Source organism: Vulpes lagopus, chromosome X, assembly GCF_018345385.1.
Source record: "Vulpes lagopus strain Blue_001 chromosome X, ASM1834538v1, whole genome shotgun sequence".
Classification (NCBI taxonomy): Eukaryota; Metazoa; Chordata; class Mammalia; order Carnivora; family Canidae; genus Vulpes; species Vulpes lagopus.
The window spans coordinates 119,506,153-119,524,407 of record NC_054848.1 but is presented as its reverse complement, the minus strand read 5'-3'; the positions used below and the strand labels follow the sequence as shown (position 1 = coordinate 119,524,407).

At 36.8% G+C, this 18,255-nt stretch overlaps 1 protein-coding gene across 2 annotated transcripts in view; it reads left to right on the top strand.

Annotated features, from left to right (window-relative positions):
- The window catches only part of GABRA3 (gamma-aminobutyric acid type A receptor subunit alpha3), a 335,382-nt gene that overhangs the window by 257,767 nt on the left and 59,360 nt on the right, over positions 1–18,255 (top strand). For both annotated transcript variants that reach the window (XM_041741466.1, XM_041741465.1), the window contains exons 6-7: positions 414–496; positions 16,650–16,793. In XM_041741466.1, coding sequence (XP_041597400.1) covers positions 414–496; positions 16,650–16,793 — 227 coding nt within the window. The remainder of the gene's footprint in view (positions 1–413; positions 497–16,649; positions 16,794–18,255) is intronic.

Below are 18,255 nucleotides of genomic sequence, written 5' to 3'. Positions count from 1 at the left end.
TTCCAGTGCAGTCTTTAAATTGGTTAACTTACTTGATAGCCTGTTGAGAATTACTTAATAAATAACTAAACTGCTACCAGGAGTGAATGAGTCAGAATCTTGTGTTTTCAGGCTTCTTTGAGGAGGAGAGCTGAGTAAAGGAACTCAGCTACAGAAGATAATTATATTTGTTTCTCTAAAAGCGGTAAGATGGGATTCAAATCTGATCTAAAAATCTGAATGCTGCTTTGAGAGACTCTCTAGTTCATTTAATTCATCCCTTGTGTTCATAAAGACTTCAATCTCACTAAACCTAAATAAACAAAACCCCATTATTCTTAGAGGCACCCCATTGTTGGTGAATAGGAACTAAGTTCTGTGTTTAACCCCATTCAGTTTAGCTTAATCTCATTTTCTGTTCTCCTTTCTTTTAGGTTAACAATTCATGCTGAGTGCCCCATGCATTTGGAAGATTTTCCTATGGATGTACATGCCTGCCCACTGAAGTTTGGAAGCTGTACGTATTTTGTCACTTTCTGTTTACCTGATCTTCTTCCAAAAGAAACAGTATTTCCTGTTCTGTCCCCTAGTAGTTTCTAAAGCTGAAATCTAAAGCTGAACCAGGCTGGTATGGGAATGGGGTAGGAGCGTGGGGTTGAATAGTACTAACTGATCAGGAGGAGGAGACTTAGCTTTTAATTGTTTTCTTTCTAGATAGCAAATATTATCTCACCATTTCAGACTCATTTTTGTCATTAGATTGAAACATTAACATCTGTTTCCTAATTGTCCAGAAGGTATAGCAAGACAGAGTTAATATATTGTGATGAACACTGAGTGTTGTACATAAGTGATGAATCATTACATTGGAACACCTGAAACTAACAGTACACTGTATGTTAACTAACTGCAATTTAAATAAAAACTTGAGAATGAATGAATGAACAAAACAAAACAAAAAAAAAACCAGAGCCAATATAGAGTATAGTAGCAGCTTCCAAAGGACAAGATTTCCAAAAGAGAATGTATTTATATTTTTGAAATGCCTATTTTACTTGCATCTCATATAGTTCTATCTAATTCTCTGCAGTAAATGGTAGATAGAAAGAGACCCTGGAAATTTTCTCATTTTTACAGAGTATTGCCTTTACCATTAACTGTAAATCTGACAGAGAAATGAGTAAATACATAGCCCATTTTCAAGAAAATTAGAAAAATCAAAATTGAATAGAATTTGAGTGAGTTTCTAACTCTAAGAATTTTAAAGTAAGTTTCATATAGGGAGTCATCTGAGCAATATATCAAGGTCTGTGTTGATTGTGTCTAAATTAAATTTAGCTCTATATTTTAAAGTAGAAAGTACATTTGAAAAGACCCAAATAATTACATGTGACATATTTTTTCAATCATTGTCAAATACTTATAGATTGTCTCTTATGTGCCAGGCTCTATTGTAGGAGTTTAGAATACATCCATGAATAAAACAAAGACCCTGTCTTTGTGGAGCTTATATTATAGAGGAGAGAGGGATGGTGGAAGAGAAAATAAACAACAGATTAAAATGTAAAGTATAAAGTATATTGTAAAGTGAAAATTACCATGGGAAGATATAAAAGTACTGCAGAATAAGGGGAATCAGTCTTGTCTAGGTGGAAGATAGGTGTTGCCATTGAAATTTAAAATAGGGCAATCAGCATAGGCATCTTTGAAAAAGTGACAATTAAGCAGAAATTTTAAGGAAGTAACAGCATTAACAATGCAGATATTAGAGGAAACTATGCTCCAGGTAGAGGGAACATCCAAGGATAAGACCCCAAGTCAGAAAAGTGTCTGGCTTCTCCAAGGAACATCCAATATAGCTAGACACAGTAAAGGGGAAAGTACTAGGAGAGGATGAGATCAAAGAAGAGGCCATGTCATCCAGAGTCTTGTAGGACATTAAAGGGCTTTGAATTTTAAGAGAAAATGAGGAGTAGTTGGAACATTTGGAACAAAATGATTACATTATCTGACTTATGTTTTAAAAGAACCATTATGGATACTCTATTGAAAATATAAATATGAGAAGAATAGAAGAAGGAAGTCCAGTTAAAAGGTTACTGCAGTAATTCAGATGAGAAATGGTAATAGCTCAGATTACAGTGACAGTGGCAAAAATAGTGAGAAAGAGTGTCTGTGGGTGAACAGTGCTCCCCTCATGAACAATTAGAAAACCTAGTACAGTAGAAGCAATGAGAACCAAAAGACAAAAATTCTGGAAAAAGAATAGAATCTCTTATAGATGAATTTGTGATCTGCAGCTTCTTAATTTTTTTGTGGTATTTGACAATTCTGGCCACAGATTGCAGCTTAGAATTCAAGTTTGGCCCTAAGCTTGGGGCTGCTGCTAGATGATAGGGGAAAAAAACAATAGTTTTGATGGTCATGATGGTCACAGAGAGCTAACGTGATAAAAATAGAGATCTAGATGGTCTCAAACTCTTGGCTAATGTCCCTCTCAACACAATTGCTAAATTTTGAATATGCACAAATCCTAAGGTTAAAAAAAATATGAACACCTCTGAAAAGTAAAGCTGGTTTACCAATGCTATAAAAAATAAGTCACACCAGGCTATCAGTTTAAAACTCCATAGAAGCTATGTCCTAGTTACAGGGGAACAGCAGAGACATACCAAATTTAACCAAAACTATAATCCAACTCAGTCTCTTATGGGATTAAGGTTATAATTCGCCCACACTAGCTGTTTAGCAAGGAAAGAATGAAGCCTTTCTGGTGGAAATCAACATCATCTGAAAATTCTACAGTTTGTTATACTATGTCTGCAAATCAATAGAAAAATCATTAGGCATAGCAATAGAGGACCATATGACCTTTACCAAGTATTATTTTTATTTTATTTTATTTTATTAAGATTTTATTTATTTATTCATGAGAGACCCAGAAAGAGTGAAAGGCAGAGAGACAGGCAGAGGGAGAAGCAGGTCCCATGTAGGAGCCTGATGTGGGACTTGATCCCGGGACTTCAGGATGACGCCCTATGTTGAAGACAGGTGCTAAATCCCTGAGGCACCCAGGGATCCCTATGACTCATATTTCTGATGATCTTTTTCATTTCTTTTTTTTTGTGTTCTTTTTTCTTAGATCTTTTACTATTTATATTTGAATTTATGGGTTTCATCCTCTTTCTTAGCTTTTCCTTTTTTTTAAATTAATTTTTATTGGTGTTCAATTTACCAACATACAGAAAAACACCCACTGCTCATCCCGTCAAGTGTCCGCCTCAGTGCCCGTCACCCATTACCCTCCAACACCCGCCCTGCTCCCCTTCCACCACCCCTAGTTCGTTTCCCAGAGTTAGGAGTCTTTATGTTCTGTCTCCCTTCCTGATATTTCCCAACATTTCTTTTCCCTTCCTTTATATTCCCTTTCACTATTATTTATATTCCCCAAATGAATGAGATGATATAATGTTTGTCCTTCTCCGATTGACTTATTTCACTCAGCATAATACCCTCCAGTTCCATCCATGTTGAAGCAAATGGTGGGTATTTGTCGTTTCTAATGGCTGAGTAATATTCCATTGTATACATAGACAACATCTTCTTTATCCATTCCTCTTTCGATGGACACCGAGGCTCCTTCCACACTTTGGCTATTGTGGCCATTGCTGCTAGAAACAACGGGGTGCAGGTGTCCCGCCGTTTCATTGCATCTGAATCTTTGGGGTAAATCCCCAACAGTGCAATTGCTGGGTCTTAGGGCAGGTCTATTTTTAACTCTTTGAGGAACCTCCACACAGTTTTCCAGAGTGGCTGCACCAGTTCACATTCCCACCAACAGTGCAAGAGGGTTCCCTTTTCTCCGCATCCTCTCCAACATTTGTTGTTTCCTGCCTTGTTAATTTTCCCCATTCTCACTGGTGTGAGGTGGTATCTCATTGTGGTTTTGATTTGTATTTCCCTGATGGCAAGTGATGCAGAGCATTTTCTCATGTGCATGTTGGCCATGTCCATGTCTTCCTCTGTGAGATTTCTCTTCATGTCTTCTGCCCATTTCATGATTGGATTGTCTGTTTCTTTGGTGTTGAGTTTAATAAGTTCTTTATAGATTTTGGAAACTAGCCCTTTATCTGATATGTCATTTGCAAATATCTTCTCCCATTCTGTAGGTTGTCTTTGAGTTTTGTTGACTGTATCCTTTGCTGTGCAAAAGCTTCTTATCTTGATGAAGTCCCAGTAGTTCATTTTTGCTTTTGTTTCTTTTGCCTTTGTGGATGTATCTTGCAAGAATTTATTGTGGCCGAGTTCAAAAAGGGTGTTGCCTGTGTTCTCTTCTAGCCCACAGCAAATAACATTCTCAATGGGGAAGCACTGGGAGCCTTTCCCCTAAGATCAGGAACAAGACAGGGATGTCCACTCTCACCACTGCTGTTCAACATAGTTCTGGAAGTCCTCGCCTCAGCAATCAGACAACAAAAAGACATTAAAGGCATTCAAATTGGCAAAGAAGAAGTCAAACTCTCCCTCTTCGCCGATGACATGATACTCTACATAGAAAACCCAAAAGCCTCCACCCCCAGATTGCTAGAACTCATACAGCAATTTGGTAGCATGGCAGGATATAAAATCAATGCCCAGAAATCAATGGCATTTCTATACACTAACAATGAGACTGAAGAAAGAGAAATTAAGGAGTCAATCCCATTTACAATTGCACCCAAAAGCATAAGATACCTAGCAATAAACCTAACCAAAGAGGTAAAAGATCTATACCCTAAAAACTATAGAACACTTCTGAAAGAAATTGAGGAAGACACAAAGAGATGGAAAAATATTCCATGCTCATGGATTGGCAGAATTAATATTGTAAAAATGTCAATGTTACCCAGGGCAATTTACACGTTTAATGCAATCCCTATCAAAATACCATGGACTTTCTTCAGAGAGTTAGAACAAATCATTTTAAGATTTGTGTGGAATCAGAAAAGACCCCGAATAGCCAGGGGAATTTTAAAAAAGAAAACCATAGCTGGGGGCATCACAATGCCAGATTTCAGGTTGTACTACAAAGCTGTGGTCATCAAGACAGTGTGGTACTGGCACAAAAACAGACACATAGATCAATGGAACAGAATAGAGAACCCAGAAGTGGACCCTGAAATGTATGGTCATCTAATATTCGATAAAGGAGGAAAGACTATCCGCTACCAAGATTTTAAAACAAAAATGGAATATGGGAATAGATCAGCAGGTGACCCAGATGTGAGTTTATAGACGAAGACTTTTAAAAACAATGGTTAATATGTTTAAGAAAAAGAAGAAAAGATGAATAAAATAGATAAGAGATAAAACAGAATTTCAACAGAAAATTAGAATATATAAAGAAAAACAAATTAGATATTACTTATATGCAAAATTCAGAATTCAGTGCATAGGTTTAAAAGTAGAATACAGAATTGGATAACATTAAAAAATGGGTAATCAAAAAAAAAAAAGAACAAAACTGAGCACAGAGAGACGAAATACAGAAAAGAGTAAGAAACATGTGGGATGCAGCAAAATAAATTGTAGTGTGTGTAATTTTGCAGAAGAAAAACAGAAGAGAAAGGAGCAAAAACAATAATTAAGTAGCTAAAGGCTAAATGCTTTTAAAGTTATCAATCCAGGGACACCTGGGTGGCTCAGCAGTTGAACATCAGCCTTTGGCTCAGGTTGGACTCCCTGTTGGGCTCCCTGGGTGGAGCCTGCTTCTCCCTCTGTCTGTGTCTATGCCTCTCTCTCTGTGTCTTTCATAAACAAATGAATAAAATCTTTAAAAAAATAAAAAATAAAGTTATCAATCCAAAGATTCAAGAAGTTGGTAAACACCAAAAAGGATAAATACAAAGAGAACAATACTGATTCCAAAGTTGTTTTTTTAAAAAGATTTTATTTATTTATTCATGAGAGACAGAGAGAGAGAGAGAGAGAGAGGCAGAGACACAGGCAAAGGGAGAAGCAGGCTCCACCCAGGGAGCCCGATGTGGGACTTGATCCCGGGACTCCAGGATCACCCCCAGGCTGAAGGCAGGTGCTCAACCACTGAGCCACCCAGGGATCCCTGATTCCAAAGTTTATATAGAAATATAAAAGTGCCAAAAATAAATAAGGCAATCTTGAAGAAGAAAAATAAAACTGGAGAACCTACAATCAAACCAAATCTAGTACCAGTATCAAGACTTATATTTTAAAGTTTTAAAGCTATAGGTATTATTGTTGGAAAGATAGGCAAGTAGATTAATGGGATATAATAGAAAGTCTAAAAACAAAGAGAGGGAAAGGGAAAAGGAGGGAGAGGGGGAGAAAAGGAAGGTAGAAGAAAGAGAAATCTTGACTTGTATCTCTCATTATACACAAAAATGAATTCCAGATGGATATAAATAGATATAAAAAGGTGAAAGGTAAAACAATAAATTTTTTAGAGGAAAATATTAGAGAATGTCTTCATGATCTTGAAAGAGGTAGAGATTACTTAAACAGGACTTAGAATAGTGCTAATCACAAACGTAAAAGAGGATGACTTAGAATATATTAAAAATTCATTCTTTTTATCAAAAGACAATGGTGAAAAGGCCAGCCATAGGAGGAGAGAAAATTTTGCATTGCATATGCATGACAAATGACTCAAATCCATAATTATTAAGACCCTCCCCCTACAAATCTATAAGTAGTAGACAGAAACCTCAATAGAAAACAAAAGTCAAAGTGTTGAACAGGCACCTTGTAAAACAGGGTTTCCCAATCACACATACATGTAAAGTGATCCATTACATTAGTCAGCAGGGAAATGCAAATTAAAATCCAGAGGGTACTACTCCACACCAACTAGAATAACTAAAATGAAAAAAGATAGAAAATACAAAATCTTGGTGTGGATATGGAACACAACGGTACTCTTATGTACTGTTAATAGGAATGTAAAATTGTACAAAGTTTCTAGGAAATTGGTGTTATCTACTAGTATTGGACAGATACATATAATATAATCTAGCATTTCTAATTCTGAATATCTCTCTCTTCTTTTGAACATTTATTTATTTACTTGAGAGAGAGAGAGAGAGAGAGAGAGAGAGAAGGCAGGGAGGGGCAGAGGGAGAGGGAGAGACAGTTTTATGCAGACTCCACAATGAGCATGGAGCCCAACTCAGGGCTTGATCTCACGACCCTGAGATTAGGACCTGAGCAGAAACCAAGAGTTTGATGCTTTAACCAACTGCATCACCCAGGCACCCACTAGTCCTGTATATATTTCTAAAAGTCAATCAGTATTTAGGTCTACCAAAAGGCATACACTGAATGTTCATAACAGAGCTAATTTTAGTTGAGCCAAACTGAAAACTAATATCCATCAGAACAGATTAAAAAATCTATGACATATTCACACAATGAAATGCTATACAATGACAAGTATATCATACTCAGAAACATGAATGAGGTTACAGATTTGATGCTGAGCAAAAGCCAGACACACTAGGTATATGGTGTATGGTTCCATTTATATCATATACAAAACCCAGCAAAATTAATCTGTAGTATTAGAAGCCTTTAATAGTTTATCTACCATTGCTATTGATAATATTATCCAAACTTCTGACATATTGAACTATAGGATTTAGGAATAAGAGTTGGAATGCCTAAAAATTTTATAAATCAAATATTATTCATAAAACATTTCCAACCTTCTTAATGTTCCTTACTCATTGCTATGAATATCCAAGTTTTTAAATAAATAAGACATAGTTTATAAGCAGTAGCAAAGACCAGTAGCATATAAAAGATACTCAAAAACTGGAAAACACCAGGAAATCTTACTATATAGTATTTGAATAACAATATTTTTGGATCTCTTAGCAAGGTAAACAGCACTACACAGGATCAAAAGTCAAAACTGTCAATTTAAGGGTTTATTTTGCTTCTCAAACTAATTCTTGAAAGAACACTTGCAGACTATGCATGTATATATTGTATATTGTATACTATGCATGTAGATTTATTAATGTACAATTTATAAGAATGACTCACCATTACCAGAATACAGGGCCACAAACATACACTTAAAGTAAGCAGAATCAACTGATAAGATCATCATATACTTCTTTACTGATACCTGGACATTTTACAACTTCTGACTTGATATGCCAGCATTTCTTGGTCTTGCTTTTGACTTGACATTGGTAGGTTTCTTCAAATAAGTAATATGTCTATGTCCATTGTTAAGCTTTAGTAGTTATAGGAGAATTATAAAACTTTTTCCATTTTGCTCATCTTTCAACTATTTTTATAGTATTTAATATAGTATTTAATATTCAGAAAAATATATAAATTTTCTAATAAATGCCAGGAAAGAATTTCCACATAGAAACAATATTCAGGAAAGTGGTTACTTGTGGTGGGGTTGTGTTTAAAAAGGGACAAAAACAGTGCTTCTGAGTGCTGATTATATGGGATGTTAAGTCTGGTGTTCAGAAAAGATGACTGGAGATTTAATTTAGGTGACATCCATAAAAATAGCATTTAAAGCCATAGGTGAGGAGAGATCACTTAGGAAATGACTGTATATAGATAAGTATCAAGGATTGTCTCCTTAGTATAATATTTAAAGGCTACAGAGAAGAGAATAACTCAGGAAATATGGAGGCAAGGAAAAGTGAAGTATGAGGAAACTTAAGGAAACACATCATCCTGAAAGCCAAAGAAAGTGTATTAAGAAGGAAAGAGTGATTTAAGTTCTTAAATTCTTAAGTGGGCAGTGAAAATCAGCCTTAAAATAATCTCTAATGAGGGATGCCTGGGTGGCTCAGTGGTTGAGCACCTGCCTTTGGCTCAGGTGGTGATCCTGGGGTCCTGAGATCGAGTCCCACCTCGAGCTTCCCACAGGCAGTCTGCTTCTCCCTCTGCCTATGTCTCTGCCTCTCTCTCTGTGTGTCACTCATGAATAAATAAATAAAACATTTAAAATAAATAAATAAAGATGGCCTTCCTAACCCCGAAGTCATGGTGCATCATGATAACTTTTAAAAAGTAATAATCTCTAATGAGAACAAAATGGTGATTACCAGAGGGTAGGTGGGTGGGAGGATGGGTGAAATAAATGATGAGGATTAAGAAGTATACTTGTAATGAGCACTGGGTGATGTGTGGAATTATTGAATCACTGTAATGCATGCCTGAAACTAATATAACACTCTATGTTAACTATACTGGAAATAAAATATAAAATAAATTGACAAAAACCCCATCTATAATGAGGAAGCAATTCTGAAATGGTAGAGTAAGGACTTCTGAAAAATCTCTTCCATAAAACCAAGGAGAGCTCAAAATTATCAAAATAAGCTTTCTCTAAACTCTTACCAAAGGCTCACAGCAATCTACGGAGTGTTATTCAAGAAAAGTACTTATTCTCAGTAAAATCAGGGAGCCCTGTTCCCATCGTCTTCCTCTGCATTCTGACGAAGTCTTGAAGATTTTGTAATAATAGAAAGATCAATCCATCAGGAAGTTATCATGATTATAAAGATATATGTACCTAACCACAGAACCCCAATATACATGAAGTAAAACTGAAAGAATTTAAAGGATAAATAGACAACAGTAATAACTAAAGATTTCACTACAAAGGATAAATAGACAACAGTAATAACTAAAGATTTCACTACTCCACTTCTAACAGATCACTAGACAGAACATCAACATAGTAATAAAAGCTTTTTTTAAAAAATGTTTTTTTATTATTTATTTATGATAGTCACAGAGAGAGAGAGAGAGAGAGAGAGAGAGAGAGAGAGAGGCAGAGACACAGGCAGAGGGAGAAGCAGGCTCCATGCACCAGGAGCCCGATGTGGGATTCGATCCCGGGTCTCCAGGATCGCGCCCTGGGCCAAAGGCAGGCGCCAAACCGCTGCGCCACCCAGGGATCCCCAAAAGCTTTGAACAAAATTATAAAAAAACTAGATCTGACAAACATACCACACTCTACCCAACAGTATCAAAAAACACATTATTCTCGAGAGCACATGGAACATTTCTCTGGAGTAGACCATATGTTTTTTTTTATATTTTTTATTGGAGTTTGATTTGCCAGCATATAGCATAACACGCAGTGCTCATCCTGTCAAGTGCCCCCCTCAGTGCCCATCACCCAGTCACCCCGTCCCCCTGCCCACCTCCCTTTCCACTACCCCTTGTTCATTTCCCAGAGTTAGACCATAAAACAAGACTGGGTAAGTTTAAAAGTATTAAAATAATATAAAATGTGTTCAGTTGAATGAAATTAGAAATAAATAAGGGAATTTGAGAAATTCACAAATGTGTTGAAACATGCAGTTCTACATAAACAGTGCACTCCTAGATAAAGAATGGGTCAAAGAAAATATCACAAGGGAAATTAGAAAATATTTTGAAATGAATGAAAATGATGCACAATATACCAAAATTTATGGAATGTAAAGCTTAAAGCAGTGTTCATAGGGAAATTTATAACTATAAGCCTATATTGAAAAGACAGATAAAGAAGTAATAATCTGACCTACTTTAAGAAGCTAGAAATAGAAGAGCCAACTAAACCCCAAACAAGTAGAAGGAATAAAATAATAAATATTGGAGTGAAATTAAATTAGAGAATAGAAAAATATTAAAGAGAATCAAAGAATCTAAAAGTTGGTTCTTTGAGAAGATTAACAGAACTGGTAAACCTTTAGCTAGACAGACAAACCCAGAAAAGAAGAATTGAAACTACTAAAACTAAAGGAAGGGACATTACTACTGACCTTACAGAAATAAACAGGATTATACAGGAATACTATGGGCAAGTGTAGGCCAACTCCTTAGACACCCTAGACAAAATGGAAAAATTCCTAGAAATATACAAATTACTAAAACTAAAGAATAAATAGAATTTTTATTGGACCTATAACAAAGCGATTAAATTAGTATTGTAATAATTCCCCCCTGAAAAAACAGACCTAGATCGCCTCACCATTGAATTATACCAAATATTTGAAGAAGAATTAAAACTGTCTTCACAGAGTATTGCAAAATATAAAAGAGGAGGTAACGTTTCTTAACTCATTCAATCTGGTCATTATTACTCTGAAAAAAAAAAACACAAAGACACAAGAAAACCACAAATATTTATTATGAGGATAGACAGGAAAAATCTTTAACAAAATACTAGCAAACTGAATCAAGCAACTTATAACCAACTGATTAATTTTTCTTTAAAACCTATTAAACTTTAAAACTGTATTGTGTTCCATTTCTTAATTTATTAGATTCCGCATTCTGGTTGTTACATACCTCTTTAACTTTATTTCCCTTTTCCCTTTTGCATAGCAAAGCTAAAGTAGCAGAAGGAGGCAATGAAATGCTTGTGCCATCAGAGTCCATCCAGTATATGTTGAAAGGGCCATTCTGGGAATGCGATAGTTCTAATCCTCTGGTAGCTCTCCTTTCTGCAGCATCCATCCCCCAATACACACACTCTATCCCTGCTCTTCCGTGAAAATAGAATGATTGGAACTGAGAAGAAAGGGTAGGGAGGAAAGGTGTGGGAGGAAAGCTGAAACGTTAAAGGAGCCCAAGGTACATGAAGGAAAGAGAAGAAAGAGAAAGGCTAAAGGAGAAGAGTTCTATTCCCCAGTGAGTGAATGAATTTCATCATTATCTATGACTTGCAAAAGCTACAATTTTAAGGTCATGTAAAATTCTTCCTTAAATGTCCTCCATTCCTTTCTTAATCTTAATGAAAAGCTATCAGTTATAATCCATTCTACCTCTGAAATCTCTTCTCTGTTCCACTCAGTTCAGCCCACTATCTGTTACCATATGTTATGCTGTAAGGGTCACTTACACCAAACATTGTGATGGCCTCTTAACTGATGTCTTAGCTTTAGTTTCACTATTTCTAGCCAGTCATTCATACTGCAGCTAGCACAGTCCTTTAAAAGCATATATTTTGCTATATCATCTCTCTACTTCAGGCACCTCCACAACTAATAGCCTATGGACTAAAACTCTCATTTTTATTGTAGGCAACTAGGGCAATATTACCTCAGCTTCTCTCTAGCCTGTAAATCCAGGGATACCATTAATTTCCTTAATACTGATGCCCTTGTATGCTTTTTGCCTTTGCTGTGTTATTCTTTTGCTAAGAATGTCCTTCTGTCACCTTTTAAAAGTGGTCTCATTTTCTAAGCATTTTCTACTTTATGAACCCTTCCCTCATATTCTACTCGGGGCAGAAGCAATGGCACCACCCCCACCTACCGCCACCATGAGTGCCTTTAACTTCTGTTTACTATTACAGAGTTAGGCTGTGAACAAATAGTTTTCAATTTGTTTTTTGAATTTATTTCTCCTTCTTCCTTCTCTTCCTTTTTTAGTTCCTGCCTTTCCTACTTTGACCTTCTTCATACAAGAAGACATAAATCCCTCTGTTCCCATATATTAGTGTCAAAGAAATGAAACTATTTCTTTTTGCTTAATGCAAATTGTTACTCTGGGCCCAATGAAGTTTCTACATAAATCCCTCTGTTCCCATATATTAGTGTCAAAGAAATGAAACTATTTCTTTTTGCTTAATGCAAATTGTTACTCTGGGCCCAATGAAGTTTCTAAGGTACTGATAGCTGCATGTTTTATTGTCACATCTGTACTAGGACATGCTAGGATTTCTAGGGCCAATATTCAGGATTATCTGCTCAAAGTAGTCAGCTTAAGTTAAGAGGCCCACCAAGAAATTCATTTTCTTTCTTAGGGGTGAAAAATATCTTCCATCTGCTACACTTTTCCTGAACAGACATGTTCTAGTCTTTACATTGTCAAGATCTTGAATATATTGGGCAGAGCATCTCATTATCTTTTAAACATAGGGAGTGGGCACCTGAGTGGCTCAGCGGTTGAGCATCTGCATTTGGTTCAGGTTGTGATCCCAGAGTCCTGAGATCGAGTCCCTCATCAGGTTCCCGGCAGGGAGCCTGCTTCTCCCTCTGCCTATGTCTCTGGCCTCTTTCTCTGTGTGTCTCATGAAAAATAAATAAAATCTTAAAAAAAAAAACATAGGGAGTTATAACCCCCTAAATAGCAAAGATAAGAATATATATATATATCGGTCACGGTATAACGGTAGTGAAATGGTCACAGTCCCTCAGCAAGGTGCGCAGGGGGGCGGGCGGGGACGGTGCGGCCACCCCACCTCCACCCGACACAGAAGGGCAGGCTCCGTCTGTAAATCAGCTTGCAGGCATACCCCAGCTATGCGTGAGTGATAAGGGGAATAACTCGGCACATAATGAGCAGAATTCCCAAACACCATCTCCAACGGACTGCCCGTTGTTCATTCTTAGGAGGCAAAGTTCCTTGACCTTGCACGGCTCTGACCCGGAGCAGGCCCGATGGAGCTTGCTGACCGCCATCCACTCGGGGGAGGCCGCGGCCAGGCTGAAAAGGGTTACTGTTCCATCAAATACAATATCCGTGAACGGAAGGTCAAGACTCAGCCATTCCATGTCCTCTGATGCCCAAGATGGCCACTAAATGTTGCCCTGTTACAATGCACACTTCACCTTTGCTTCACAGAACAACTTCATACTAATGGAGGATGTTGGCAAATGTATATTCAGATGTACACTAATATATTGTCAAAGTGTAAGAATTTGTGCTGTGGCTTTTAATGCCAAAAGAAGAATTACAGAATTTATAAGTTATGATATTTTTTGGCCTTTTGTTTTTGCCTTAAAAGCTGACTATGCTGCTTTAGAACTTTAAGACAAGGTGTTAATGACTTTCATTTTTTTTTCAAATGAGAAATAGTCACCTTTTGTTGATTTCACTTACTGACACATTCTCTACAATGGTGACTTCGACAAAAGGATACATGGAGATTCGTAGACTTATATTTGTGTGACACATAGCAAATGTAGATCTAACATTTACTGCCTCAATGTTACAGTTTAATTGGAAATGTTTATAAGTTATATTAAAGTCTCTTTTGGCTGAAAGTATGATCTAGAGAACTAATATCAAACAAGTATATTCAGTTCAACAGTTAATTGAAATGATGAATCACTTAAAAAATACATATATATATATTGGTAATTCTCTGTTTAGGAAGAGTAGAACCCCAAACATATATACTGAAGATGGAAGGCACTGGGGAAAATGAGAGGACAGGGCCTTGTGATAGTCTTCACTTAATAGTCTTATAAGTCTTAAATACGGGAGTGAGAAAACTCCTGAGGAGAGGATTTCCCTTTCCTCTTGGTAATAATAGTGTAAAGATCTACAATTCCATTTGGAGCCCCTAGATACGCCATAGGCAGCAGTGGATGCTTTATTTCCAAGGTTGAATCACAAAGGACCATAGCTGTCTATAGGGAAGATCTCTAGACCAGAAGTTGCAAATTGGTGATTTGCAAATGTGATTTGTTTGATCTATGTAGTGTTTATAACTTTTAAAATTATTAGCAAAGATTTGAAATTTGGGAGATGTCACATAAAACCCCAGATTTGTTTGTGTTTTATGAAATCAGAAGATATGACAAAATTGGTCTCAAATTCTCACATTGTCACAATCAGCTAAGTGGTGGTTGTCCTTGTAAGTGGGCACGTGCTTGTCCATTCCCCCAAATCTCCATCCCTCTCCCTGAAAAAGGGTCCAATGTCATTTGCCATTAGTCAACTCATTTGCACCTTTGTATTACATATAGTAGAATTAACAGCTCCTAGGAGAATTAAGAGGAAAGTGACATAGTTCTTGCTATCAAAACTTAAGGAAAAAAAGCAAAGACTGAGAGAACTGGGTGGCAGGCACTGAGGGGGGCACTTGACGGGATGAGCACTGGGTGTTATTCTGTATGTTGGCAAATTGAACACCATAAAAAATAAATTTATTAAAAAAACAAAACAAAACAAAACCAGGGGAGTTTGCATTTCCTTATAGAAATGAAGAATATTTCTGCATCTTTACTATGCATACAAAGTATGCCTTTGTGGAGAAATAAAACCAGATATTAACGTTATGTAATTTGTTATAAGGAACTATATATAACTGATATATAAAAAGGATGTACAATGAAAGTCTTAATTAGCTTTAAAACAGACTGAAAGTTCAACAGGTTTTGTGTTTAAATGCATACACTGAGTGTTGCTGCTGGGAAATACAATTGTATATTAAGCAACAAAACTTCCCAGGTATCAAAATATTTTATAGATGCCAAATTTATTTTAAAAATGTCTATTGCAGAAAAATTATATGTTGAACTACAAGTATTTTTGTTTGTTTTGAATAAATGAGACCATATATAGAGCATATTATGTGGAAAGCTGGATTTCTTGTGGCATTTTCTTCTGTAGCTTATGAGAGCGCAGATATTAAAAAATACTGCAGAGTTTTGTATATTTTTTCATGATTTCAATGAGAATTTTGATGTGAATGAAGAAATTTTTGGCTGTTGCCTATTACAACCAAATCAGAAGATGGTTGGAGTATATTGAAAAAAGTCTTAAGAAGTATAATATAAGCAGACCACAATTAGTACATGTGAATGTTAATGTCAAACTTATTAAATGTATGTCCAATGTTGCAAAGTTTTGTAGAGACACAGAATTTATGTTTGTTCACTGGTAGATTCACTAGGAATTATTTGCTTTGTGGTAAAAGGCTTAAATAGAGCATATTATATAGACAGCAGCTGTCACCACCAGCTGGAGACCTCCCACTGACTTGAAGGACAGCTCAAAAGTTGGGTGAAATGAGTGAATAGTATGGTTTGGCTTCTCTTTATGAACCTAAGTGCCTGAGTTAGGGCAAGATGCTCACCCCAAACATAAAACCCACTGTACAAAGAGTAAATCCATGTCTGGAAAGAAAGAGACGTTCTTCCTTTAAGATACTGACTTAAACTAAATAACCTCACTCCTTATTCTTTCACCATTTCCCTTACCCACAGCCCTATTAAAACTAATCCATACTTAAATTCTGTACACAACATGGGAATTCCAAATACAAGACCTGACATTAATACTTTGGTGCAGAAGTAAAGGGGACAGATTTCCATTTTGCAAATCAAAATGGTAATAATTTTTAAAAGAACATTGTAATAATCAATTATTGCTATTTTTAATTTGAGGTTTTTATGTTTTTAATTTAAAATATCTCTACTATAATTTTTTGACCTTATATGCTCATCCCATGATAATTAAAATTGTACTACACTTCTGAAAGTTGATTTTTACAACTATCCTGATTTAATTATTTAAGATCCCACGCCTACAGGCATTTGATTTTGGGACATCTGCATTAGATAATATTTTAGCTATTCCTCCCCTTGCCTCTACTGCCTATCCTCCAACACAAGGAAAAGTTTAACAATTTCTTATCAGTCCAGAATACTGTGAAGGCAATTGAAAGAAGAGACCACTTTGGGTTCACTCCTGTCTACCCAGCATAAACTATAGTAGTTATTCGGTGAGTGTTTACTAGATGGATGGATAAATGTAATTCAGTTGAAAACAGAATGCATACCCAGAACTCTTCCAGGATGGAAGCCGTATTTCAATCTCCTGCAAGTTCAGTTTTAAGGATAATTATTTTCTTTTCCTTTAAACTTCTTCTTGACCCTTTTCTCCCGTAGATGCCTATACAACAGCTGAAGTGGTTTATTCCTGGACTCTTGGGAAGAACAAATCTGTGGAAGTAGCGCAGGACGGCTCCCGCCTGAATCAGTATGACCTGCTGGGCCATGTTGTTGGGACAGAGATAATCAGGTCTAGTACAGGTATTTATTTATTTTATTTAATAAGCATTTTTGTAACCAGACCACATACAAGTCTTATACCTGTGCCTTTAAAAACATGTAATCTTCAAAATAGTCTTGTGATGTCAGTACTATTATCCAAAGGAGATTGAGACATAGAAATGTTCAGTAATTTGCCCCATGTTACATTATGTAATATCAGAACCAAGATCTGAACTCAGACAGATTGGCTCCCAAACCAGTGCTTTTAACTATGATACCTTGCTTTCTAAATGGGTTAGAAGGTCAAGAACATTAAGGCTGGACTCTGGTAAAATAGAAGGCAGTGGAAAGCCATGGTGGTGGGAAAACTGAACTTTGGTCCTAAAGGTTTCATGAAGACATTTGCTCAACTCTGCCAATGCTGAGATGACAAATTAATAATCCAGGAGAGTCCAGGTACACAGCCAGGAGGTCCAAGAATGAACTACGGAATTATTTGTTAAGTTAATCACCCATCTCAAAAATAAGTCTGTCTGGCAAACCTTGCCAGGTCCTCTCAATAGCTAAATCCTTGGATATCAATAAATGGAACCTAGAGATTTATTTTGTAGCCATGAGTTCTGTTTAGAGACTGACCAGTTACAGGGGCCTGAGGAAGGAGATACCCTGAATCTGAACTAACTTTAGGGTATTTGGCAAAATGGAGTATATCTTGGGGACCCACATACCTTACAATATTTTTTGCTGTTAAGGGAAGGAACTTACAACACCTGTCTTGGTGAAAGACCTGAGTCCACAATTATAAATGAATTAGGGTACTCTTGTTTTTATTACATTATCTGGACACTGTTCCCACTTGCAATGTTATAGTATATTATCTTGACTGTACCCTGTTTTCCCTTCACCGCAGGACCAGGGGAGGGTACCTAATAAAGAAGCATTTAAAATAGATTTCAGGGACAACAGGATTTCAAGATTTGGAATTTGGTGTGGTGAAAGACTATTACAGAGAAAAGACAATACTGAGGTATCAATGTGAAAACATGTCCTGTTGGAGAAACTGCAACTGGTTCAGAGTATAAGAGGTGAATGGTATAGAGAGTATGGGCCACAGGGCTGTGGACTGCTCTCTCTGAGAGGATTTTGGGGTTTGGCCCATGGAGTTGGTAATTGCTGGACCAGGATGAGTAGCTGGGCAGGCACTAATGCACATAGCTAGCCCAAGTCCAAGAGTTCTCCCTCCAGCCAGTGTGAGTTAGCTGCTGGAGCCAGGTGCCTAGTTTTGGAGAAAGTATACAGGTGCTAGAGATGAATGTGCCCAGGCCACCTGGATTTCACTACTTCGCTCCAAAGAGCACCCCATGCCTCCACGGGTGGTCTACTCTGCTGCTAGGGCTCAGATTCTGGCTATGCCTCCTATCCTCTGGAAGCACTGAAAGTGTGGTCTGGGGCCAGTTGCCCAACTTCCCCAACTTGTTTTTTTCACACTGGATGTGTACCA